Source organism: Rhinopithecus roxellana, chromosome 13 (assembly GCF_007565055.1).
Source record: "Rhinopithecus roxellana isolate Shanxi Qingling chromosome 13, ASM756505v1, whole genome shotgun sequence".
Taxonomy (NCBI): domain Eukaryota; kingdom Metazoa; phylum Chordata; class Mammalia; order Primates; family Cercopithecidae; genus Rhinopithecus; species Rhinopithecus roxellana.
The window spans coordinates 107,503,415-107,531,374 of NC_044561.1; the positions used below are offsets into that span (position 1 = coordinate 107,503,415).

A 27,960-nucleotide genomic window follows, 5' to 3' on the forward strand; every position below is an offset into this window, starting at 1 on the left:
TCAGGTGATCTACCCACCTCGGCCTCCCAAAGTGTTGGGATTACAGGCGTGAGCCACCGCACCCAGCCTAGGATGTTTTTAGAAACTCTTCTTGGGGCTTCCAGATGGAAGGGAAAGGAGATGACAGTAAGCTGAGACCTGGATAACAACACACGAGCACTGTATTCGTTTCCTGTGATTCTTCCAACAAATTACCACAAACCAAGTGGTTTAAAGCAACAAATTTATTCTCTTGCACTTTGGGAGGTCAGGAGCCTGAAATCAATTTCACTGGGCTAAAATTAAGGTCTTGACAGGGCCACACCCACTCCAAAGTCTCTAGGGGAGAATCCGTCCCTTGCCTCTTTATATTCTCCTGAATGCTCGCATTCCTTGGCTTATGGTTGTATCACTCCAGTATCTGCCCCTGTCTTCATATATCCTTCTCTGTGGATGTGTCACATCTCCTTCTGCTTTTCTCTTATAAGGACTTTTTTTTTTTTTTTTTTTTGAGACGGAGTTTCGCTCTGTCGCCCAGGCTGGAGTGCAGTGGCCGGATCTCAGCTCACTGCAAGCTCCGCCTCCCGGGTTTACGCCATTCTCCTGCCTCAGCCTCCCGAGTAGCTGGGACTACAGGCGCCCGCCACCTCGCCTGGCTAGTTTTCTGTATTTTTTTTTAGTAGAGACGGGGTTTCACTGTGTTAGCCAGGATGGTCTCGATCTCCTGACCCCGTGATCCGCCCGTCTCGGCCTCCCAAAGTGCTGGGATTACAGGCTTGAGCCACCGCGCCCAGCCTATAAGGACATTTATAATTGCATTTAGCACCCCCCCATCCCCCGATAATACAGGATAAAACTCCCATTCCAAGATTTTTAACTTAATCACGTCTGGAAAAAAAAAAAAAAAGAAAGAAAGAAACACCTCTTTTCCAAATAGAGAAACATTTACAGTTTCCAGAGATTAGGACCTGGACTTTAGGGGGCTATTTCCAGTCTAGCAGAGGGACTGAATATTTTTCAGACCTGGGCCTTGCCCTGTTATGAAACTCACCTTCTCCATATTATAAAACCTATAGCTTATTTTTTTTGTCCCCCATTCAAAATTCTAGTGTAGATAAAACTTTTGCAGGAAGGGTGGGTTCAGGTTGCCTGGATTTGGTAACGATAGGTCTCTCTTTATGAGCAAGACTGAAACACTCACGATTTTCCTTTATATTCTTTTTCTAGCTTGATGTCATTTTCCACACTGTCACTGAACAAATAAAACCATGACAGGTTTTCACAATTCATGTGACTAATTTCATAGTTCTCTAATGAGAATAAAAAACTTGTTTTACCCTCTGGAAAGTGCCAGAACTCTTCTTTCTCTCACTCTGTGTTTATAATATTGGATTCTAGAAGGTTATGACCCACCAGTGAAATGTCACACTTGAGCCTTTACTTGTGAAGAGACTCAGAGTAAGTTGCCTACCTCTCTGAGCCTCAATTTCCTATTGTAAAATACAGAAATTGATGATGCCATAAAGGAATTCTGGGAATTAAATGAGAAAGTGAAAATGCTCAGCACAATGACTGGTATATATTAAGTTCTTGATACATATTAATTCTCTTCCCTGCCTCCCCAACTCTTCCTTTTTTAAAGGCAGAGCAGTTGGTTCCATTTACTGAGCATCTGCCCCTAGTCATCCAAGGCGTTATAGGCAATAGTTCCTACCCTCAAAAGTCTGAGGCACAGTGCTGAGCATATAACTAAGATTCCAAAATAATCAAGTCATAGGCCTTTCCCTTGAAGTGCTTGCAATTTTGTTAGAAGGGGAAGATGTCAATTGGAGAATACTTGGAATCATAGGGTGTTCAAGTCTTCCCTGTGGGTGAATAGAGTTTGGAGGGAGCTCAGATGACATCAGTATCTGAGGCCAATGTCCTTGGACTCTGTGTTCAGTGGAACAAGACTTTGACTGGTCGTCAGAAACTCTTGGTCTTGTTACTTGTTTATCCACTCTCTCTGTGTGATCTTGGGCAAGTCATTTTCCCTTTTGGGGACTCAGTTTCCATATCTGGAAGATGAAAGAGTGACTATCAGCACAAGGAAAATATTAACATATCCATACAGAGTTATTGCAAAAAATCAGAAAACAGAATTCAACACACATCAACTGCAGAAATTTCCCCCCAAGAAACATCCATGAAGCAGAATAAAACAGTGCGACAGCATTCCAAACGGAATTTGACTATTTGCCAACAAAATAAGAAAGGAGGGGGATGGGGAGGGGGACAAGAAGACGGAGAAGGAGAAAATTGTCACATGTATTGATAATAGCTAAGATTTACATAGCAATTAATATGTTATTTGTACTTTACATCCATCGACCATTAATCCTTACCACAACCCTCTGAGAAAGTGTCATTATCACCATTTTATAAACCAAAAACCTGAAGCACAGATTCTAAGAACTGAAGGGAGATTTAGCAACTTAATCAATGTCTCATACCGAGTAAGTAGAAGAGTCAAGGTTTGGATCCAAACAGCCTATACTCTAACGCATTAATGAAAATAATGACAAATATATAAATAAAAGGCCAATATAGAATTTAACAATGGAGATCTGGTGAACTGCTACAGTGTCCTCTAGCTTCAGCTTCATGTGGTTTTAGGGTCAACATTTCCTTCCCTTTTGCTGGAAAATTAGAGGGAAAAGCTCAATTCCCTGAAGTTGGAAGCCAAGGCATTTTAGATCCCCTTTGGCCAAGTACACTTGACCTCTTTTAGCAGGCGAGAATCCTTTTTCCAGCATCTGAAGGTCATTTGGTTCTCCTAACTCCCAAAGCCGGGGTTGCATACTACATACTTTTGACTTGCCAAAAAATAAGTTTATCCCTGGGAAATTTCCCATCTGTTGCTTTGTAGAAATTCTTGAACTTCTGTGTGCAGCATGTCCAAATATTTAGATCAATGACTCCCTGGTTAGAGTCCCAGACCTCGCTATTTTTTTTTTTTTTTTTTTTTTTTTTTTGAGATGAGAGTTTTGCTTTTGTCACCCAGGCTAGAGTGCAGTGGCGTGATCTCAGCTCACCGCAACCTCTGCCTCCCGGGTTCAAGCGATTCTCCTGCCTCAGCCTCCCGAGTAGCTGGGATTACAGGCATGTGTCACCATACCCAGCTAATTTTTATATTTTTGGTAGACAGGGTTTCACTATGTTGGCCAGCCTGGTCTCAAACTCCTGACCTCAGGTGATCCGCCCGCCTCGGCCTCCCAAAGTGTTGAGATGACAGGCGTGAGCCACCGTGCCTGGCCTTACGCTTTTATTCTCATTTTATTTTTATTCTTTTTGAGATAGGGTCTCACTCGGTCACCTAGGCATGATCACCGCTCACTTCAGCTTCGACCTCCCAGGCTCAAGTGATCTTTCCACCTCAGCCTCCCAATCAGCTGGGACCACAGATATGTGACACTATGCCCAGCTACTTTTTAATTTTTTGTAGAGACAAAGTCTCGCTATATTGCCCAGGTCAGTCTTGAACTCCTGGGCTCAAGCAATCCTACCGCCTTAGTCTCCCAAAATGTAGAGATTACAGGCATGAGCCACCACATCTGGCCTCAGACCACGTTTTTATTATGCTTATGTTCGAAGTGAACTCAGACCTGTAGCTAAATCTGCCATGGAATTGTGCACTTCAAAATGGTTAAGATGGTAAGTTGTGTCACATGTATTTTGTCACAATTTCTTAAAAATTAAAAAGTGAGCCTGGGCACAGTGGCTCAAGCCTGTAATTCCAACACTTTGGGAGGCTGAGGTGGGCAGACTACTTGAGCCCAGGAATTTGAGACCGGCTTGGGCAACATGGCAAAACCCTGTCACTACAAAAAAAAGAAAAAAAAAAAATTAGCAGGGTGTGGTGGCATGTGTCCCTAATCAAAGCTACTCAGCCTAAATGGAATGGAATAAATGGAATGTGAGCCAACAAAATTATTTTTATTATTATTATTATTATGTCTACTGCCCTTTTGAAATACCCAATTCTGGCAGAGTGCAGTGGTTCATGCCTGTAATCCCAGCACTTTGGGAGGCCGAGGTGGGCAGATCACCTGAGATCAGGAATTCGAGAGCAGCCTGGCCAACAAACCCCATCTCTTCTAAAAATACAAAAATTAGCTGGGTGTATTGGCGAGCGCCTGTAATCCCAGCTACTCGGGAGGCTGAGGCATGAGAACTGCTAGAACCTGGGAGGTGGAGATTGCAGTGAGCCAAGATCATCCCACTGCACTCCAGCCAGGGCGACAGAGAAAGACTGTGTCTCAAAAAAAAAAAAAAGAAAGAAAAGAAAAGAAAAAGAAATACCCAATTCTGTCACAGAAAATATATTCTTATTTGCTGGTGGGGAAAAGAGTGGTTGGTAGATGGGAAAAGGGTGCTTTCTTTGCTGATATCCAAAGCGGACACTTTCTCTGCCTATTTGATGATACAAAACTAGCCCTACCACACCAGGCTAAGGGAGAGAAGAGGATCTGTGTCCCACAGAATTCCCCCTATTAGCCTACCTGCCCCATAGCCCCTAACTCTGCTGCTAATCAATTGTGCCAGGTCAGGAAGAAGGAAACTGGAGGGAAAGAAGAAGCCTAATAGATTGAAAATCCTTCAGCAAACATTTATTGAGAGCCTTATAATGGTTAGTGTCTACTGAATTAAACTTACTAGTGTTAAGAAAAATTATCTGAAACATGTTACTAAGGTAAAAAGATGATTGTGTGACTTTTTGCTGTCATGATACAGCATTGACTAGCAAGTCTACTTGTCATCTATCCCTGAAGAGAAACGTGACACTATTTACATAATTAATTAGGGCCCAGACATTGTACAATTCTATAAAGTAATAAGATGTAACACTTTCATTTCCTGTGTGGTAGAGAAGATAATCCCAAAGGTTATGATATTATTACTCTGTGGGACATTAACCCATTTAGTATGTAATTTAGCAATCTTACTTCAATATTTTTCTTTTCCATTGACTATAAAAACTCCAGTTCTTTTTTCTTTCTTTTGAGACAGGGTCTCACATTGTTGCCCAGGCTGGAGTGCAGTGGTTCGAACACGGCTCATTACAGTCTTGACCTCCCACATCCCAGGCTCAAGTGATCTTGCCTCAGTCCCTCAAGCTGGGACTACAGGCATGTGCCACCATGCCCAGCTAATTTTTGTATCTTTTCGTATAGACAGGGTTTTGCCATGTTGCACAGGCTGGTCTGGAACTCCTGGCTAAGCGATCCAGCCACCTTGGCCTCCCAAAGTGCTGGGATTACAGGTGTAATCCCACTGTGCCCAGCCCAAACTCTAGTTCTTATATTCTATTTTGAACTGGCTTTGTCATCCTGCTAGTCCCCTCATTAATGAGTTAAATGAAACTCTGACCCATGCTCACTGTCTATTTCAATGAGAATTATGGGGTTCTTTTTGTTTTTGTTTTTGGGTTTTTTTGAGACAGAGTCTCACTCTGTTGCCCAGGCTGGAGTGCAGTGGTGTGATCTTGGCTTACTGCCTCCTGGGTTCAAATGATTCTTTTGCCTCAGCCTCCCAAGTAGCTGGGAATACAGGCACCCGCCACCACTCCCAGCTAATTTTTGTATTTTTAGTAGAGATGGGATTTCATCATGTTGGCCAGACTGGTCTCGAACTCCTGACCTCAAGTGATCCACCCACTTCAGCCTCCCAAAGTGCTGGGATTTACAGGAGTGAGCCACTGTGCCTGGCCAATAATTACATTTTTAACATGCTGATAATTATCCCTGACATTAAGTGTCAGACCCTGGATTAAGTAATTTATAGATCCATGAAACTCCTTTGAGATAGTTTTTTTGTCCCCATTTTCCAGATAAGAAAGTGAAGGCACAAAAAGACAAAAGAATTTTGTCAGTGCCAGTTTTGTGCCAGGAGCTTTACCAAGTTACAGTTTTTTCTCCTTCCCTGGGAGTCCTGTTTATCTATTCATTGATTTTAAAAAAAAAATCTATTGAGCACTTATGATGTGCCAAATACTCTGCTAAGCTGGTAATATAGAACTGTAAAACACATTCTCTGCCCTCTTACGGCTTTTGGTGTGGAAGACAGACGCATAAATAGACAATTATCATTTAAAGAAGTAAAGGAGGAAAACTCTCCAAACCTATTCTGGTTTGGGGGCTGCCTGCAAAAAAAATTAAGTAATTAATTAATTAAACTTTTTTTAAAAATAAAAAGAACTAAGGGAAAGAGAGGGCTCCAGTAGAACAGAGGCAACATCTAACCCTGGCTTGTGGACATGAAGTCAGGGAAGGCTTCCTGTAGTAGGTGACACCTGAGTATTCTAATAGGAATTAATAGGGCTGAAGAAGGTGGTGGGAAGAACCTCAATTCAAAATTTTGATTCTTTTGTGTATTATGAAAGGCTCTTCTTCTGACTCCTGCTTACCTCCCCATTTCACTTCTTCCTTCCTATCACCTACTCCCATTTGGCCATACTTAAGTATTACTGCTTTCTCAAGTACTTTCTCCTTTCCTATTATATTCTTTTGTACCTTCTTCACCCTGTACTTGAAACAACTTTTTCCTCATCCCCACTTGCCACTTACGCATTATCGGGGTTTTTTGTTGTTGTTTTTGTTTGTTTGTTTGTTTGTTTGTTTGTTTTTGAGACAGGGTCTTGCTCTGTCACCCAGGATGGTGTGCAGTGGTGCGCTGCAGTCTCAGCCTCCTGGGCTCAAGTGATCCTCCCACCTCAGCCTCCCGAGTTGCTGGGACTGCAGGCACGCATCACCATGCCTGGCTAATTTTTGTATTTTTTGCAGAGCCCAGACGAACTCCTGGGCTCAAGCAATCCTCCTGCCTCAGCCTCCCAAAGTGCTGGGATTACAAGTGTGAGCCACTGTACCCAGCCTGAAAAACATTCCTTTTTAAACCAGGAAAATGGCAAGAATATTCTCTTATATTCTCTATCACTTTTTTTTTTTGGAGACAGAGTGTTGCTCTGTTGCCCAGGCTGGAGTGCCGTGGCACGATCTCGGCTCACTGTAGCCTCGGCCTCTTGGGTTCAAACGATTCTCCTGCCTCAGCCTCCCAAGTAGCTGGGATTATAGGCATTCACCACCGACCTGGCTAATTTTTGTATTTTTAGTACAGATAGGGTTTCACCATACTGGCCAGGCTGGTTTCAAACTCCTGGCTTCAAGTGATCCACCCACCTTAGACTGCCAAAATGGTGGGATTTCAGGCATGAGCCACTGTGCCCGGCCTTTTATTACTATCTCTGTTAAACATTGTACTAGAGGTTATAGCCAGAACAATAAGTTAAAAAGAAACAAACATTATAAAAATTAAAAAAGAAGAAATAATCTGCATTATCTATTGGTGCTATGATTATGCATGTAGAACATCTAAAAGAGTCTAAAAATAATTATTATAACAAACAAAAGAGTTTATTAAGATTGCTAGACACAAAACTAATGCAACAAAATCATCAGTACTTCTATATGCTGAGAATAAGCAGTTAGACCATGAGATTTTAAAAATATATTATTTGAGGCCGGGCGCGGTGGCTCAAGCCTGTAATCCCAGCACTTTGGGAGGCCGAGACGGGCGGATCACGAGGTCAGGAGATCGAGACCATCCTGGCTAACACGGTGAAACCCCGTCTCTACTAAAAATACAAAAAAACTAGCCGGGCGAGGTGGCGGGCGCCTGTAGTCCCAGCTACTCGGGAGGCTGAGGCAGGAGAATGGCGTAAACCCGGGAGGCGGAGCTTGCAGTGAGCTGAGATCTGGCCACTGCACTCCAGTCCGGGCGACAGAGTGAGACTCCGCCTCAAAAAAAAAAAAAAAAAATATATATATATATATATATATTATTTGCAATAATATTTTTAAAATATGAAGAACTTGGCTGGGTGCAGTGGCTCATGCCTGTAATCCCAGCACTTTGGGAGGCCAAGGTGGGCAGATCACTTGAGGTCAGGAGTTGGAGACCAGTCTGACCAACATGGTGAAACCCTGTCTCAACTAAAAATATAATTAGCCTGGTGTGGTGGTGTGTGCCTTTAACCCCAGCTACTCTGGAGGCTGAGGCAGGAAAATCGCTTGAATCTGGGAGGTGGAGGTTGCAGTGAGCCAAGACTGTGCCACTGCACTTCAGCCTGGGCAACAGAGCAAGACTCTGTCTCAAAATATATATATATATATATGAAGAACTTATAGGGGAAAATTTAACAGAGGATGGGCCATATGTTCAGAGAGAAAATCATAAAACTCTGAGAGATATCAAAGAAGATGTAAACAAAATACACCCTATCATGCACTGGATGATTCAATATTGTGAAGATATCAATTCTTCCCAGTCATTTACATGCTAAATGCAATACCAACCAAAATTTCATCAACTTCATAAAAAAGATTCCAAAATTTAGGTGTAGATGTTCAAATATTCAAAAATAGCCAAGACACTCTTGAAGAACAAAGAGGGAAGACTTGATCTACAAGAAATAAAGACATTATGAAATAATATTAATTGAGGGCCGGGCACTGTGGCTCATGCCTGTAATCCCAGCCCTTTGGGAGGCCGAGGCGGGTGGATCACCTGAGGTCAGGAGTTCGCAACCTGCCTGATCAACATGGAGAAACCCCGCCTCTACTAAAAACGCAAAATTAGCCAGGCATGGTGGTGCATGCCTGTAATCCCAGCTACTTGGGAGGCTGAGGCAGGAGAATCACTTGAACCTGGGAGGCGGAGGTTGTGATGAGCTGAGATCGCGCCATTGCACTCCAGCCTGGGCAACAAGAGTGAAACTCCATCTCAAAAAAAAAAAATTAAAAAAAAAAAGAAATAATACTAATTGAGACAATGAGCATTGGTGCAGGGTGAGACAACTGGGCCACTGAAACAGAATAGACATATTTATTACAAGTCAGAGATGTCACTGCAGACAAGGAAAGGCCAACTTTTGATAACTGGTTCTGGGACAGTGGATATCCATTAAAAGAAACTAATCTTGGCCGGGCGCGGTGGCTCAAGCCTGTAATCCCAGCACTTTGGGAGGCCGAGACGGGCGGATCACGAGGTCAGGAGATCGAGACCATCCTGGGAACCCGGTGAAACACCGTCTCTACTGAAAAAAATACAAAAAACTAGCCAGGCGAGGTGGCGGGCGCCTGTAGTCCCAGCTACTCGGGAGGCTGAGGCAGGAGAATGGCGTGAACCCGGGAGGCAGAGCTTGCAGTGAGCTGAGATCCGGCCACTGCACTCCAGCCTGGGCGATAGAGCAAGATTCCGTCTCAAAAAAAAAAAGAAACTAATCTTGACCTCTACTTCATACCATACCTCAAGGTGAAAGACAAAACTAAAAAGCTTTGAACATAAACAGAATATCTTCATGACCTTGGGGGTAGGAAAGGGTTGCTTAAATAAGGCACAAAAAGTACAAACCGTAAAAGAATAAGTTGATAAATATAACCACCTTAAAATTAGGAACTTTTGTTTATCTAAAGACATGATAAAGAAAGTGCAAAGGGGCTGGGTGTGGTAGCTCATGCCTGTAATCCCAGCACTTTGGAAGGCTAAGGTGGGAGGATCACTTGAGCCCAGAAGTTTGAGACCAGCCTGGGCATCATAGCAAGACCTCATCTCTACAAAAATAAGTTAAAAAAAAAAAAAAAAAACCCTGCAAGGGTAAAACCACCTACTCAAGCCTCAGCCATGGCGGACACCCTACGACACCTAGGTGGTATAGCCTACTACACCCCTAGGTTCCTTGGTATAGCCTATTTCTCCTAGGCTACAAACCTGTAGAGCATGTTACTATACTGAATACTTTAAGCAATTGTAACACAACGGAAGTATTTGTGTATCTTAAGAAATCTAGGATTTGCTGGGAAGATGGCCGAATAGGAACAGCTCCGATCTGCAGCTCCCAGCGAGACTGATGCAGAAGGTGCGTGATTTCTGCATTTCCAACTGAGGTACCCAGTTTATCTCATTGGGACTGGTTGGGCAGTGGGTGCAGCCCACGGAGGGCAAGCTGAAGCAGGGTAGGGCATCACCTCACCCAGGAAGTACAAGGGGTCAGGGGATATCCCCCACTAGTCAAGGGAAGCTGTGAGGGACTGTACCCTGAGGAACAGTGCACTCAAGCCCAGATATTGCGCTTTTCCCAAGGTCTTCACAACCTGTAGACCAGGAGATTCCCTCCGGTGCCTATACCACCAGGGCGCTGGGTTTCAAGCACAAAACTGGGCAGCCATTTGGGCAGACACCGAGTTAGCTGCTGCAGGAGTTTGTTTGTTTGTTTGTTTGTTTTTTCATACCCCAGTGGCACCTAGAACACCAGCGAGACAGAATCGTTCACTCCACAGGCTGGGAGCGGTGGCTCACGCCTGTAATCCCAGCACTTTGGGAGGCCGAGGTGGGCAGATCACAAGGTCAGGAGATCGAGACCAGCCTGACCAACATGGTGAAACCCTGTCTCTACTAAGTAAAAATTAGCCGGGCGTGGAGACGTGCACCTGTAATCCCAGCTATTCGGGAGGCTGGGTCAGGAGAATCGCTTGAACCCGGGAGGCAGAGGTTGCAGTGAGCAGAGATAGAGTCTGTCTCAAAAAAAAAAAAAAAAAAAAAAAAAAAAAAAAAAAAAAAAAAAAAAAAAAACAGAATCGTTCACTCCCCCTGGAAAGGGGGCTGAAGCCAGGGAGCCAAGTGGTCTGGCTCGGTGGGTCCCACCCCCACAGAGCTCAGCAAGCTAAGATCCACTGGCTTGAAATTCTCACTGCCAGCACAGCAGTCTGAGGTCGACCTGGGACGCTTGAGCTTGGTAGTGGGAGGGGTGTCTGCCATTGCTGAGGCTTGAGTAGGTGGTTTTACCCTCACAGTGTAAACAAAGCCGCAGGGAAGTTCAAACTGGGTGGAGCCCACCGCAGCTCAGCAAGGCTGCTATGGCCAGACTGCCTATCTAGATTCCGCTCCTCTGGGCAGGGCATCTCTGAAAAAAAAGGCAGCAGCCCCAGTCAGAAACTTATAGATAAAACCCCTGGCCTCCACAGTGGCTCACGCCTGTAATCCCAGCACTTTGGGAGGCCAAGACGGGTGGAGCATTTGAAGTCTAAGACTAACATGGTGAAACCCCATCTCTACTAAAATACAAAGAAAATTAGCCAGGCGTGGTGACAGATGCCTGTAATCCCAGCTACTCGGGAGGCTGAGGGAGGAGAATTGCTTGAACCCAGGAAGTGGAGGTTGCAGTGAGCCGAGATTGTGCCATTGCACTCTAGCCTGGGTGACAGAGTGCAATGTCTCAAAAAAAAAAAAAAAAATCTCCCTGGGACAGAGCACCTGGGGGAAAGGGTGGCTTGGGCACGGCTTCAGCAGACTTAAACATCCCTGCCTGATGGCTCTGAAGAGAACTCCCAGGACAACATTTGAGCTCTGATAAGGGTCAGACTGCCTCCTCAAGTGGGTCCCTGACACCTATGTATCCTGACTGGGAGACACCTCCCATAGGGGCCAACAGACACCTCATACAGGAGAGCTCTTGCTGGCATCTGATGGATGCCCCTCTGGGTCGAAGCTTGTTCCAGAGGAAGGAACAGGCAGCAGTCTTTGCTTTCTGCAGCCTCCAGGGGTGATACCCAGGAAAACAGGCTCTGGAGTGGACCTCCAGCAAACTCCAGGAGACTTGGAGTAGAGGGGCCTGACAGTTAGAAGGAAAACTAACAAACAGAAAGGAATAACATCAACATCAACATCAACAAAAAGACGTCCACTCAGAGACCCCATCCGAAGGTCACCAACATCAGAGACCAAAGGTAGAGAAACCAACGCAAAAAGGCTGAAAAATTCCAAAAACCAGAATGCCTCTTCTCCTCTAAAGGATCACAACTCCTCGCCAGCAAGGGAACAAAACTGGACAGAGAATGAGTTTGACGAATTGACAGAAGTAGGCTTCAAACTCCTCCGAGCTAAAGGAGCATGTTCTAACCCAATGCAAGGAAGCTAAGAACCTTGAAAAAAGGTTAGATGAATTGCTGACTAGAATAATCAGTTTAGAGAAGAACATAAATGACCTGATGGAGCTGAAAAACACAGCACAAGAACTTCGTGAAGCATACGCAAGTATCAATAGCCAAACTGATCAAGAAGAAGAAAGAATAACAGAGATTGAAGATCAACTTAATGAAATAAAGAGAGAAGACAAGATTAGAGAAAAAAGAATGAAAAGAAACAAACAAAGCCTCCAAGAAATATGGGACTATGGCCGGGCGCAGAGGCTCAAGCCTGTAATCCCAGCACTTTGGGAGGCCGAGACGGGTGAATCACGAGGTCAGGAGATCGAGACCATCCTGGCTAACACGGTGAAACCCCATCTCTACTAAAAAATACAAAAAACTAGCTGGGCGAGGTGGCAGGCGCCTGTAGTCCCAGCTACTTGGGAGGCTGAGGCAGGAGAATGGCGTGAACCCAGGAGGTGGAGCTTGCAGTGAGCTGAGATCCGGCCACTGCACTCCAGCCTGGGCAACAGAGCAAGACTCCATCTCAAAAAAAAAAAAAAAAAGAAAAAGAAATATGGGACTATGTAAAAAGACCAAATCTACGTTTGATTGGTGTACCTGAAAGTGACAGGGAGAATGGAATCAAGTTGGAAAACACTCTTCAGGATATTATCCAGGAGAACGTCCCCAACCTAGCAAGACAGGCCAACATTCAAATTCAGGAAATACAGAGCACACCACAAAATCAATGTGCAAAAATCACAAGCATTCCTATACAGACAAACAGAGCCAAATCATGAGTGAACTCCCCTTCACAATTGCTACAAAGAGAACAAAATGCATAGGAATACAACTTACAAGGGATGTGAAGGACCTCTTCAAGGAGAACTACAAACCGCTGCTCAAGAAAATAAGAGAGAACAAAAATAAATGGAAAAACATTCCATGCTCATGGATAGGAAGAATCAATATAGTGAAAATGGCCATACTGCCCAAAGTAATTTATAGATTCAATGCTATTCCCATCAAGCTACCATTGACTTCCTTCACAGAATTGGAAAAAACTAGTTTAAATTTCCTATGGAACCCAAAAAGAGCCCGCATAGCCAAGACCTTCCTAAGCCAAAAGAACAAAGCTGGAGGCATCACGCTACCTGACTTCAAACTATACTACAAGGCTACAGTGACCAAAACAGCATGGTACTGGTACCAAAACAGAGATATGGACCAAATGGAACAGAACAGAGCCCTCAGAAATAATACCACACATCTACAACCATCTGATCTTTGACAAACCTGAAAAAATAAGAAATGGGGAAAGCATTCCCTATTTAATAAATGGTGCTGGGAAAACTGGCTAGCCATATGTAGAAAGCTGAAACTGGATCCCTTCCTTACACCTTATATAAAAATTAAGATGGATTAAAGACTTAAATGTTGGACCTAAAACTATAAAAACCCTAGATGAAAACTTAGCAATACCATTCAGGACATAGGCACGGGCAAGGACTTCATGTCTAAAACACCAAAAGCAATGGCAACAAAAGCCAAAATTGACAAATGGGATCTAATTAAACTAAAGGGCTTCTGCACAACAAAAGAAACTATCATCAGAGTGAACAGGCAACCTACAGAATGGGAGAAAATTTTTGCAATCTATCCACCCGACAAAGGGCTAATATCCAGAATCTACAAAGAACTTAAACAAATTACAAGAAAAAAACAACGAGAACACATGGACACAGTGAGGGGAACATCACACACTGGGGTCTGTCAGGGGGTGGGGGTCTAGGGGAGGGATAGCATTAGGAGAAATACTTAATGTAGATGACGGGTTGATGGGTGCAGCAAACCACCATGACAAGTGTATACCTGCATAACAAACCTGCACGTTCTGCATATGTACCCCAGAACTTAAAGTATAATAAAAATTTAAAAAAGAGATCTAAACATAGAAAAGGTGCAGTAAAAATATGGTATAGTCGATTTTAAAAGGTATACCTGTAGAGTGTGTACTTCATGAATGGAGCTTGAAGGACTTGATGTTGCTCTGAGTGGGTCAGTGAGTCAGTGGTAAGCAAATGTGATGGCCTAAGACATTACTGTACACCACTGTGGACTTTATCAACACTGTTCACTTAGGCTGCACTAAATTTATGCAAAAACATTTTTCTTTCTTCAATAATAAATTAACCTTAGCTTCCTGCTAAAAAAAAAAAAAAGTGAAAAGGTAATATTTATGTGTTCTGTGTTCAGGAAACCAGGAGGAATGGATTTGGCTGAAACTGGAATACATGGGTAGATAAGGCTAGAGAGATAGGCAGGAGCCAAGCCAACAATACCAGGCTACCACCAATTGCGGGGGTAGGCAAGAGCAGGCAGCATCCTGGGTGTTTGGAGCTTCTTTTCATGTTCCCTAAGTTGGAGTGTGTTGGGGGGGATGATACAGGGGGAAATTCTGATTAAGACTTACATCTATTCCTTTGCCTTCTTTTCAAGAAGTCATACTTAATGTCCATCCCTCCTGGACAGGGTCTGTTCTGTTTGCTGCTAAGCTCCTTTCTTATCTCTCTCACCTACTGAACATGTACTGTGTTCTGGGAGCTTTGAATGCATCATCTTGTTTATCCTCATGAGATGGTCTAATAATGAAGAAAGCATGTTTTGGCATTCAACTCACCTGGGTTTGAGTCCCAGCTCTGCCTTTTACCAGCTGGATGTCTTTGAGCAGCTCAGTTCACTGTTCTGTGCTTCTGTGTCCTCATCTGCAAAATGGGAATGATGGCTATTTCTTCAGAGTGCCTTCCCTCCCTTTTTTTCTTTCCCTCCCTCCCTTCCTTCCTCCCTCCCTCCTTCCCCCCTCCTTCTCTCCTTTCTTCTTTCTTTCTCTTTCTCTTTCTTTTTCTTCTTTCCTTCTTTCTCCTTCCTTCCTTCCTTCCTTCCTTCCTTCCTTCCTTCCTTCCTTCCTTCCTTCCTTTTCTTCCTTCCTTCCTTCCTTCCTCTCTCTCTCTCTCTCTCTGTCTGTCTTTCAACAGGGTCTTGCTATATTACACAGTCTTGTCTCAAACTCCTGGACTCAGGCAATCCTCCCAGCTTGGCCTCCCAAAGTGCTAGGATTACAGGCCTGAGCACCTGGCCTGGACTTTCTTCAGACTTTTCACAGGGTACTAGTGAGAAAAAAATACATGGACTCTGCTTACTTAATACTGTGCCTGGCACATTACAAGCTCTTCACACACGTTATTGCTATTATTCCACATCCTAAGGGGGAAGTGCCTTTGAAGGGTCCACGCTCTTTTATTACCCAAATTAGGCCAGGTTGCTTAAACTGCCATTCTCCAGTAGCTAAAAACAGGGGTGGGAGAGCCTGGTCCTCTGAAGTCCAGCTGGGCACACGGCCAGTCTCTGGCCCATCCCTGCTCCTGCTGCCCTGGCAAGGCCTCCCTTACCCACTGGGGCTGCACCAGCACTGGCCCCAGCTCAGCTTCCTGTCTCCCTTATCTTCCTCCAGCATGTGCTCTCTGGAGTAGGAAACACTACCGCTTGCTTCCTTCATTTCCCTTTGCTCAACAGGACCCTCATTCTTTAGGTCTCAGTCAAATCCCAGCTGCTGGCCTGGTGCCCACTCTGTGATTTTCTACACCTCAGCACCCAGCCCAGATTCAGTGTAGGCCCTGGCTCCAACAGCAGCATTTCTCTTTTCTTCCCTACCCCCATCCCTGCGTTTAGAATGAGAAAATGCTCAAGTTGCCCCTCTCCCAACACTGTTTTTATTTTCTCTGTTCCCTGGGGCTCCATACTTCCATCTTCTTTTTTTTTTTTTGAGACAGAGTCTTGCTCCGTTGCTCAGGATGGAGTGCAGTGGCAGGATCTTGACTCACTGTAAGCTCCACCTCCCAGGTTCAAGTGATTCTCCCACCTCAACCTCCTGAGTAGCTGGGATTACAGGTGTGCCACCATGCCCAGCTAATTTTTGTATTTTTAGTAGAGACGGAGTTTTACCATGTTGCCCAGGCTGGTCTCAAACTCCTGGCCTCAGGTGATCCATCCACCTTGGCCTCCCAGAGTGCTGGGATTACAGGCATGCCCAGTCCCATACTTTCTGAGTTCAAATCCTCACTCTGCACTTCTAAGCTGTGTGACCTTGGGCTACTTACTTAACTATTTTTCTGGGCTTTAATTTTTTCTTTCTTTTTTTTTTTTTTTTTGTACAGAGGAAGCAGAGAAGGTTTCATCAGGTTATCCAGGTTAGTCTCAAACTCCTGGGCTCGAGGGATCCTTCTGCCTGGGCCTCCCAAAATGCTGGGATTACAGGCATAAGCCGCCATGCCCAGTTTTTTTGGTGGTTGTTTTGTTTTGTTTGAGACAGGGTCTCTTTCTGTCACCCAGGCTGGGGTGCAGAGGCACAGACATAGCTCACTGCAGCCTTGACGTTTTGACATCCTGGGCTCAAGCCATACTCCTGCCTCAGCCTCCCGAGTAGATGGGATCACAGGTGTGTACCACCATGCCTGGCTAATTTAAAAAAAATTTTTTTTGTAGAGATGGAGTCTCATATGTTGCCATGCTGGTTACTGATTTACAGGCATGAGCCACTACACCCAGCCAGCTTTAATTTTTTTTTTTTTTTTTTTTTTTTTTTTTGTCTGTAACATGGAAACAATGAGCATGGTCTGCCCCAGAGAAAGTGATTAAAGGCCTAGCACATAGTATGAATTTTAAGAATGTTTTATAACATATATATTAAACATTCAAGCATGTTGGAGGTATGTGTTCAAAAATGTATTGATGAAGAGTGATCAAAATAACTTTTGAGACACTGTGTGGGGGGTTAAATTCACAAACTTTGGCACCAGAGAGAGAGAAAGTTTCAAATTATAGCTTTTGCTGTGTGACCTTAGGTAAGTCACTTAACCTCTCTGAGCCTCAGTTTCTTTATCAGTAAAATGGTGATGCTAGTGAAACCCATTTTATAGGGCTAACATAAGAATAAAGTAAGATTATTTATGTAAAGAGCTGAGCACTGTTCCTGGCCTGAAATAAGTGTTACCTATAATAATGGTATTATTGTCTCACTGTTCAATTTTCAGGGCTCTAGGATATGAGAGGGGTGTTTGGAAAATAGCTATTGCTGCTGCCATTTGTCCATGATGGATCTTAACCTGATTAGAAAGGCCTCGATGTGACTGGCCCCCTGGGATTACAAATCCCAGCACTTTGGAAGGCCAAGGTGGATGGATTACTTGAGGTCAGGAATTCGAGACCAGCCTGGCCAACATGATGAAACCCTATCACTACTAAAAATGCAAAAATTAGCCAGGCGTAGTGGCACCTACCTGTAAATCCCAGCTACTTGGGAGGCTGAGGCAGGAGAATTGCTTGAATCCAGGAGGCGGAGGTTGCACGCTGCAGAGATCACACCGTTGCACTCCTGCCTGGGCAACAGAGCGAGACTCCATCTCAAAAAACAAAAAAGAAAGAAAGAAAGAAAAGCAAAGAAAGCCCTTGATGTTATGAGCTCTGTATAAGATAATGTGGGCAAAAGTGGACCCAGACCCTACCCACTTAGATCGAAGGCTCACAGCATTCAATTCCAAATTGGTTCAATCATACACTCTCTCTCTTACCCATCCCAAAGTACCCTTCAAGCCTTCAAGGGAGAAAGAAGTCAAAGCAAAAATATGCACAACCTCGCTAAGAATCCGATCAGTGCAAACTAAAACCAAAGAGAAATGCCATTTTACACCCAACCATCTGATAATGCCAAGAGCTGGCAAGGATGTGAAGCGAGGGAATTCTCATACGCTGCTGGGAATGTAAATTGGCACAACCTTTTTGTAAAATAGTTTGGCAATATCTAGTAAAACTGAAGATGCATATACCTTATTACTCAGAAATTCCACTCTCAAGTTTGCACCTACAAAAACTCCCACATATGCACAAGGACTCGCGTATGAGAATGTTCATACCAGCACTGTTTGTAATAGCAAAAAACTGGAAAAAAACTTAAATGTTCAGCAACAAGAGAATGGATACATAAATAATAATCTATTCCCAAAATTTATTTATTTATTTTTTTTGAGACAGGGTCTCGCTCTGTTGCCCAGGCTGGAGTGCAGTGGCATGATTATGGCTCACTGCAGTCTCATCCTCCCGGGCTCAAGCAATCCTCCTACCTCAGCCTCCTGAGTAGCTGGGACCACAGGCACACCCCACCACACCCAGCTAATTTTATTTTATTTTTGTAGAGATGGGGGTCTCACTATGTTGCCCAGGCTGGTCTTGAACTCCTGGGCTCAAGTGATCCACCCACCTTGGCCTCCCAAAGTGCTGGGATTATACCTCCTCAGCCGGAATATTTTAAAGCAGTGAAAATGAATGGTCTACACATAGCCACATGAATGAATCTTATTAATATATTAAGTGAAAAAAGCAAAATGTACAGAGGAATACATACATTTTAATATCATTTATATAAAGCTTAAAATATATGAAATACCACTATCTATTGTTTAGGGATATATACATAAGTAGTGTAAGTATATAGAAATATAAAGAAATGAAAAATATCAAATCTTCATTTTCATTTGAAGTGGTTACTTCAGGGGCTGTGGCAGGGAGAGAGAGATGCAACTGAGGAGGAGCCCATAGGGGGCTTCAACTATATTAGTAATATTGTATTTCTTATGTTGGGTGGTGGGGATAGGTATGTTTGAAATGTAATCCTTTAAGCATGAAATAACTCATCAGAAATGAAATATTTCAGGCTGCACACAATGACTCACGCTTGTAATCCCAGCACTTTGGGAGGCTGAAGTGAGCAGATCACCTGAGGTCAGGAGTTTGAGACCAACCAGTCCAACATGGTGAAACCCCATCTCTACTAAAAATACAAAAATTAGCCAGGTGTGGTGGCAGGTGCCTGTAATGCCAGCTACTCGGGAGACTGAGGCAGGAGAATCACTTGAATCCAGGAGGCGGAGGCTGCAATGCGCCGAAATCATGCCACTGCACTACAGCCTGGGAGACAGAGCAACACTCCATCTCAAAAAAAAAAAAAGAAAAGAAAAAGAAAAAAGAAATGTTCCATAATTTTTAATAAAAGTCAAGACAATATAAACTGGTAGTGATTTAAGTCATTCTACTTTTCCTGAGGCCCAGGGCAGGAAAACAAGGTTCCTATCCCTCTTCCAACTAGACCATTTTGATAAGCTGCAAAAAGAAAAGACTTTGATGCTATCTATATCTTAGCCAGTTTGCAAGAGCTGAGAGGTGAGCATGGAAGCTCTTGCATATATTCAGTTCAGAGAATGGGTGCCTAGTTTATGTCCAGACTTTGTCCCAGATTTCACTATGACGTCAACTTTCCAGGGAGAAGTATATAAAATAAAAAGTTAAAATCCCCCTCAGTACTTTACCCAATCCCATTCCCCAGAGGTAATCTCTATTGACAGTACCCCTTTGGACATTTTCCCTATGTATAGACAAATACACAAATACACACAGAAAGTTAATTTTGGCCAGGTGCAGTGGCTCCTGCCTATACCAGAGGATCGCTCGAGTGCAGAAGTTCAAGACCAGCCTGGGCAACATAGCGAGACCTTGTCTCTAGTAAAAATCAAAAAAATTAGCTGGGTGTGGTGGCACAGTGGCACATACCTGTAGTCTCAGCTACTCAGGTGGTTGAGGTGGGAGAATCACTTGAGCCTTGGAGGTCAAGGCTGCAATGAGCTATGATTGCTTCACTACACTACAGCCTGAGTGACAGAGCAAGACCCTGTCTCAAAGAAATAATAATTACATATATATATATATATAAGGATGAAATTATGTATGTATTATTTGAACAGAAGTGAAATATTTTCTTTTTTTTTTCAGACAGAATCTTGCTGCATCACCCAGGCTGGAGTGCAGTGGTGCAATCTCAGCTCTCTGCAACCTCCACCTCCCAGGTTCAAGCGATTCTCATGCCTCAGTCTCCCAAGTAGCTGGGATTACAGCCATGCACCACCATGCCCAGCTAATTTTTGTATTTTTAGTAGAGACATTTGCCTTGTTAGCCAGGCTGGTCTCAAACTCCTGGCCTCAAGTGATCCACCCACCTCAGCCTCCCAAAGTGCTGGGATTACCGGCGTGAGCCACTATGCCCAGTCAGAAGTGAAGTTTTTTAATTAAAATTTTTATTTTATTATTATTATATTTATTTATTTATTTATTGAGACAGAGTCTCACTCTGTTACCCAGGCTGGAGTGCAATGGCATGAACTCGGCTCATGGCGACCTCTATCTCCCGAGCTCAAGCGATTCTCCTACCTCAGTCTCCCAAGTACCTGGGATTACAGGCTCATGCCATCACACCCAGCTAATTTTTTTGTATTTTTCATAGAGATGGCATTTCACCATGTTGGCCAGGCTGATCTCGAGCTCCTGACCTTGTGATCCGCCTGCCTCGGCCTCCCAAACTGCTGGGATTACAGGCGTGAGCCACCGTGCCTGACCAAGAAACAAGTTGTTTAGTGGTTCTGTGTGTGGTTGACACATAAATGGTCCTAAACTGTTCATAATATTCTGCAACTTATTCTTGGACATCTATGTACATCATAACTATCTCAGTCATTCACTTTGCTGATATTTATTATGTGATGTGCACTCTTCCAGGGAGACTATTGCACAAGATAAACGTCCTCCTTCCTCATAGAGATTACATTCTGGTGAAACATTCAAACAATAAGCATGTAAATAAATAATATAATTTCATGTAGTACTAAGTAATATGATGAAAATAAAGTGGGGGCCGGGCGCGGTGGCTCAAGCCTGTAATCCCAGCACTTTGGGAGGCCGAGACGGGTGGATCACGAGGTCAGGAGATCGAGACCATCCTGGCTAACACGGTGAAACCCCGTCTCTACTAAAAAATACAAAAAACTAGCCGGGCGAGGTGGCGGGCGCCTGTGGTCCCAGCTGCTCGGGAGGCTGAGGCAGGAGAATGGCGTAAATCCGGGAGGTGGAGCTTGCAGTGAGCTGAGATCTGGCCACTGCACTCCAGCCTGGGAGACAGAGCGAGACTCCGTCTCAAAAAGAAAAAAAAAAAAAAAAAAAAGAAAAGAAAGTGGGGATTGGGCAGGGGAGGGTGTACTTTTTTTTAACTATTATATAGTATTCACAGTATGGATTAACATAGCTTGGGGGAGTGACTTTAAAACTTTTCTACTTGCTTCCTAGAGTAAGGAACACACTGCTATCCAGAACTCATCATAGAAACATACACACAAAACCAAAGCACACATGTACAACTGAGCAAATATTTCATGATATAACACTTTCTCTTACTAAGGGTGATGCACTGAACTTTTGTATTCTGTTCTATTTCATTTTTTTTTTTTTTTTTTTTTTTTTGAGACGGAGTCTTGCTCTGCCGCCCAGGCTGGAGTGCAGTGGCCGGATCTCAGCTCACTGCAAGCTCCGCCTCCCGGGTTCACGCCATTCTCCTGTCTCAGCCTCCCGAGTAGCTGGGACTACAGGCGCCCACCTCGTCGCCCGGCTAGTTTTTTGTATTTTTTAGTAGAGACGGGGTTTCACCGTGTTAGCCAGGATGGTCTCGATCTCCTGACCTCGTGATCCACCCGTCTCGGCCTCCCAAAGTGCTGGGATTACAGGCTTGAGCCACCGCGCCCGGCCCTATTTCATTTTTTAAAAATGGTAACCATGACCTGCTAAATTGTTTTCATTGTCCACTAATAAATTATGACCTCAGTTTCAAAAATATTGCTTTAGGTAACCAATCATCTTCTGAGATTTATACAGATTGCTCATAATTCTCTCCTATTTAAAAAAAATTGTTGCAGTGAACTGCTTTACAGTCATTTTATGACTACTTCTGAGACCAAGATCCTTGATTACGTAATTGCTATTTACTTAAAATTCTGGTAAAATGTAGCCATTATACTGGAAAACTAAATTTTAATCTTGGATCTGTCACCACCATGATATATAAACTCTGGGCAAGTCCCTGCACCTGTGGACCTCCATTTCCCCATCAGCAACCTGCTGATCCTACATCCAGGAGTGTGCTCTAAGTTGACAGTAGATGCCCCACCCCCTGCGTCAGCGCCAGCAGGACTTCTCACCAAGCCCTTCTCCCCCTTTTCCGCTCCCTGTTCCTGGTTCCTAGGAAGCAGCCCATGGAGGAGGGAAAAGGCAGGTCTGGGCAGGAGGGCGCAATGAAGGGCGGGGCAGAGGGAGGGTAGGAGGGAGGCCAGCCCCCTAGTAGGAAATGAGACACAGTAGGAATAACACTTTATAAGCCCGACACCCTCTTCCTCCTCCCATCTCCTGGCCTTCTTCCATCCTCCTCTGCCCAGACTCCACCCCTCCCAGACGGTCCTCACTTCTCTTTTCCCTAGACTGCCGCCAGTGGAGCCCCAGCCTGCCGGAGCCAGGAACCCAGGTCCAGAGCCTCAACTTCAGGATGTTGACAACATTACTGCCGATACTGCTGCTGTCTGACTGGGCCTTTTGTAGCCAAGACGCCTCAGATGGTGAGTCGGGGGCACATCTCCTGCCTCAGGATGGTTCTGGAGAATCTCATTCTATCTGGGTACGTGGCAAGACCACAGGATAGCTTATCTCATAGCATCTGTGTCTGCAGCTGGCTAGATCGCTCTACAGGGCAGGCAGAGTCTTGGGGACTGGTTTGTGTCTCAAAGCCAAGGTGAGTTAGTACATTTAAGCCCTTGAAAAGGGGGAGATGAAAGAGGCTGGGGAAACAGGATGACTGGAAACATGAGAAAGAAACCAGCAGAGAGGGTAGGAGAATCAGCCTCAGGGAGAGGGGAGAAAGGGGAACTAAGGGTGATGGTAGATAGGGGTACATCTAGGAGAGACGGGAAGAGGCTCAGATGAGAAGAGAAATGGAGGGAATGGGAAGACACTGGGAAAACGGATGGAAGAACTGAGGGAAGACTGGGGCAGAGAGAGGTGAAGGGAGGCTAGGGAAAATGGAAGAAGACTGGGTGCAGCTGGTGAAACTGGAGAGAAAGAGATGCTGTGCCTAATAGAACTTATGGGCGATCAGGCTGCCTGAAGTGGCCCTGTTTAAGCAGAAAAGGGAGTTATTACCCTCCCTTATAATTGCACAGGGGCCTCCTTTTCCCTCTCTCACAGTCCCCATAGCTTCAGTCTCCCCCTCAGAGAGGCAGCAAATAATAACCAGTATTCAATGGGTGCTCACTATGGTTAATACATGGATTGACCCATTTAACTCACACAAACCCCGAAAGGTGGGTAATATTATTACTATCTCCATTTTACAGAGGAGGAAGCTGGGTCACAGAGTAGTTAAGGACCATGTCTAGGGTTATCCATAAATATACTTATTCACATCTGCAGATACAACGCACAACTTCTCAAATACAAACACAGACAGGACCCACTCACACACACAGATTTACAACCCTGGACTCATCCAAATGTGCTCTGGGCATCAACTCTGTGCCAGGCTCTTTTCTGAGTGTAGGAAGCAGAGATCACCAGGCATGGTTCCATAGCCTAGAGGCGTCCATTGTAGCCTGTGTGTGTTTGAAGACAGTCAGGTAGAATCTAGTGAGATATTCACTAATATATGGTGGTCTGGGATCACTGAAACAGACCCACTGTGTCTCGTGGGGCATCAGAAAAAAATTTCCAAGGAGAGGGCAACTGAGCTGGGTCTTTTTTTTTTTTTTTTTTTTTTTTGAGATGGAGTCTCAGGCTGTCACCCAGGCTGGAATACAGTGGCACAATCTCAGCTAACTGCAACCTCCACCTCCCAGGTTCAAGCGATTCTCCTGCCTCAGCCTCCTGAGTAGCTGGGACTACAGGCATATACCACCACGCCTGGCTAATATTTGTACTTTTAGTACAAATATGGGTTTCGCCAGGTTGGCCAGGCTGGTCTTGAATCCCTGACCTCAAGTGATCCACCCGCCTCGGCCTCCCAAAGTGCTGAGATGACAGGCATGAGCCACTGCTCCCAGTCTCTAAGCTGGGTCTTAAATCATGAATAAACTCCGCTAGGCAGAAAAAGGGAGGCAGAGCAATCCTGACATGCTCTTCATGTGTCAGCCAAAGGCAGCATGAGGAACCCCAACTAGTTTGATAAATAAGCAGTGGGAAGCGGCCAGAAAAGGCAGCAGGGGCCAGGTATCTGGCAGCCTTGAATGCCAGGCTAAAGACTCTGGACTTGATCCTGTGGGGAGGCAGTGTAGCAGAATGGCTAAGCGTACTGGACTTGACTGCCTACATGCAAACCTTGGCTCTGCCGCACTATCTCTGCCTCAGTTTCCCATGTAGACTGGGGTTAATAATAGTAGCTACTGCATTAAGCCATTGGGGAAAGGCACAAAGATAATAATGTATGTAAAGCCCATTGCCCAGGTTATAATAAGCACTTAATGGACATTGGCTATGATTATTTTTGATTAATGAAGGGGAGGAGGTTATGGCACTGGAAGATTTTAAGAAGGAAAAGGACATGATATCATCACTGGGTCAGGTGGAGGTCGGAATAGAGAATGGAGAGATGTAGAAAGGTACTACCCCTGTCCAGATGAGACGGGTGAATCCTGAATCAGGGCAGTGGAAGAGGAGACAGAGAACAGGCGATGGAACTCGGATTTTATTCAGGTCAGGATTTGTTAACCATTTGTTCCGTTGGTTAACAGGAAACGGGGGGAGGGAGAGCCGAGGGTGAAAAAGGAGGCAGAAAGGAGTGTCTCTTCCACTGCAGGCCTCAGTTTCCTCATCTGTAAAACGGAGATAATAATCCGTGTCCTGCCCTCCTGGCAGAGTTACTGTGAGCGTCAAATGGGAGAAGCGGTGGGAGGGCACATTATAGTTTATGAAGGGTCGAGAAGGTGGGCGGCCAGCCTCAAGGTAGGGGGTTATTATCTTCCGCTGCCCGCCGCCCCCTCCCACGCCGGCCCAGGCTGACGCTGACTCTGTCCGCAGGCCTCCAAAGCCTTCACATGCTCCAGATCTCCTACTTCCGCGACCCCTATCACGTGTGGTACCAGGGCAACGCGTCGCTGGGGGGACACCTGACGCACGTGCTGGAAGGCCCAGGCACCAACGCCACGATCCTCCAGCTGCAGCCCTTGCAGGAGCCCGAGAGCTGGGCGCGCATGCAGAGTGGCCTGCAGTCCTACCTGCTAGAGTTCCACGGCCTCGTGCGCCTGGTGCACCAGGAGCGGACCTTGGCCTGTGAGTGGGCGCGCAGCGGAGGCGGGGTCTGGGCGGGACTGGTGGGGGCGGGGCCTGACTGGTGGAGGCGGGCTGGGGCTTGCAGGAACCGGGCCGCCACTGGAGCTCGGTGGCGCCTGGGCCTTTGAAAAGTGCTGGGTGGGGGCTGGAGAGAGGCAGATGTCCCCGCTAAGAAAGCCCCGACTTGGGCGGTCGGCCTGCTGGCATAACCTCTTGGGGTAGACCCTGTTGGGGGGCCCTCACACCGTGACCCCGAAGGTCCCCTGAAAACTCCTCACCCCTTACCTCACAGTCCTCCAACTCCTTTTCTTCATAGATCCCCGTCCTTCTCTTCCCACACCCCCAGCACTTCACTCTCCACCGTCCAGCCACCTCTCCTCATACAAGCTGATGACTTCGCTCTTAGCTCCACTCATGACCCCAACTCCTCCCCCAAAGACCCCAGTTTCTTCTCTCAAAGCCCCACTCCCTCCCCGTCACAACCCCAACTCCTTCTTCTCAAAGACCCTAGTTTCTTTTCTCAAAGTACCACTCCGTCCCCCACCCGGATCATAGCCTTTAACTCCTTTCTCTCCTAGTCCCCCACCGCACCCACCTTTTTTTTTTCTTTCTGAGACAGAGTCTTGCTCTGTCGTCCAGACTGGAGTGCAGTGGCCCGATCTCGGCTCACTGCAACCTCCGCCTCCCGGGTTCAAGTGATTCTTCTGCCTCAGCCTCCCAAGTAGCTGATATTACAGGCGCTCGCCACCGCGCCCGGCTAATTTTTTGTATTTTTAGTAGAGATGGGGTTTCGCCATGTTGGCCAGGCTCGTCTGGAACTCCTGACCTCAGGCGATCCACTGCCCTGGCTTCCCAAAGTGCTGGGATTATAGGTGTGAGTCACTGCCCCCCGCCGCCCAACCCCCATTTTTTTTTTCTATCACCAGTTGATCAAGGCCTGACAATTCCCTTTTTTCATCATAGTCCCTGGCCCCTTCTTTCTCAGCCTGTAACAGTCTAACCACAAACCCCTCCTCACAGCCCCAGGCCCTTCTCCCTGACCTATAGACTCCCCTCTCCTCACAGCACTGACTCTCACCTTCCTATGTTCTTTTCCCCTTGCTGGGCCTCCTCCCACACCTGGCATCCTCTCTGCACAGTCCCCTGACCCTGACTCTCTATCCACAGTTCCTCTGACCATCCGCTGCTTCCTGGGCTGTGAGCTGCCTCCCGAGGGCTCTAGAGCCCATGTCTTCTTCGAAGTGGCGGTGAACGGGAGTTCCTTTTTGAGTTTCCGGCCGGAGACAGCCTTGTGGCAGGCAGACACCCAGGTCCCCTCCAAAGTGGTCACCTTCATCTTGCAGCAGCTCAATGCCTACAACCGCACTCGTTATGAACTGCGGGAATTCCTGGAGGACACCTGTGTGCAGTATGTGCAGAAACATATTTCCACAGAAAACATGAAAGGTATGATGGGACTGGGGCCCAGGCCTGCAAGCTGGGGAGAGGGCGGGTTCCAGACAAATGGATGGACCTGAAGAATGGATGCCTAGAGCAACAAGAGGCCCACAGATGGGGATTTGGGACAGAACACACTCAACTTCAGTCAGTTGGTAAACGGGTCCCTTTCTTTTTTTTTTTTTGAGACGGAGTCTGGCTCTGTTGCCCAGGCTGGAGTGCGGTGGCCGGCTCTCAGCTCACTGCAAGCTCCGCCTCCCAGGTTCACGCCATTCTCCTGCCTCCGCCTCCCAAGTAGCTGGGACTACAGGCACCCACCACCTCGCCCAGCTAGTTTTTTGTATAATTTAATAGAGACGGGGTTTCACCGTGTTAGCCAGGATGGTCTCGATCTCCTGACCTTGTGATCCGCCCGTCTCGGCCTCCCAAAGTGCTGGGATTAAAGGCTTGAGCCACCTCGCCCGGCCAAATGGGTCCCTTTCCCCTGGGGCAGAAATGCTTTGGGGTTTGACTCAAATCATGGACTCCTTGGGGGTCTATTCTTCGGGCTAACTCTCTGCATGTTCTGCAGGGAGCCAAACAAGCCGCTCCTACACTTCGCTGGTCCTGGGCGTCCTGGTGGGCAGTTTCATCATTGCTGGTGTGGCTGTAGGCATCTTCCTGTGCACAGGTGGACGGCGATGTTGATTACTCTCCAGCCCCCTCAGAAGGGGCTTGGCTGATGGAGGCTGGCAAGGGAAAGTTTCAGCTCACTGTGAAGCCAGACTCCCCAACTGAAACACCAGAAGGTTTGGAGTGACAGCTCCTTTCTTCTCCCATATCTGCCCACTGAAGATTTGAGGGAGGGGAGATGGAGAGGAGAGGTGGACAAAGTACTTGGTTTGCTAAGAAACTAAGAACGTGTATGCTTTGCTGAATTAGTCTGATAAGTGAATGTTTATCTATCTTTGTGGAAAACAGATAATGGAGTTGGGGCAGGGGGCCTATGGCCCATCCTCCAAAGATAGACAGAATCACCTGAGGCATTCAAAAGCTGTAACCAAATAAACAAATCATCCACAATCAAAATGCGACATTCAATGCTTCCAGGTGTGTCAGACTTGGAATGGGACACTGGTATAATAGGGTAGAAAGAAGTAACACGAAGAAGTGGTGGAAATGTAAAATCCAAGTCATAAGGCAGTGATCGATTATTAATCAATTAATAATATTAATAAATGTCTTATATTTAAAGCATTGTTATCTCCTCCACTTTGCAAAATTTTTGGAAAAGTAACCTATACCCATTTCTTCTGCTTCCTTA

General features: G+C 45.7%; 1 protein-coding gene and 1 long non-coding RNA gene across 2 annotated transcripts; one reads left to right on the forward strand and one right to left on the reverse strand.

Annotated features, from left to right (window-relative positions):
- Positions 1-692: 692 nt before the first annotated feature.
- Positions 693-25,246, reverse strand: LOC115892774. The gene is made up of 3 exons (XR_004052680.1): positions 25,166-25,246; positions 14,662-14,746; positions 693-2,036 (listed from the first exon to the last, which is right to left on the reverse strand). It is a non-coding gene; the product is annotated as an uncharacterized LOC115892774 (long non-coding RNA).
- PROCR (protein C receptor) lies at positions 22,131-27,893 on the forward strand. Its single transcript, XM_010386528.2, has 5 exons — positions 22,131-22,182; positions 22,385-22,519; positions 24,969-25,220; positions 26,388-26,666; positions 27,229-27,893. Exons 2-5 carry the CDS (start codon positions 22,450-22,452, stop codon positions 27,342-27,344), a joined length of 717 nt encoding a protein of 238 aa, XP_010384830.1. The 5' UTR covers positions 22,131-22,182; positions 22,385-22,449; the 3' UTR covers positions 27,345-27,893.
- The last annotated feature ends 67 nt before the right edge of the window (positions 27,894-27,960 follow it).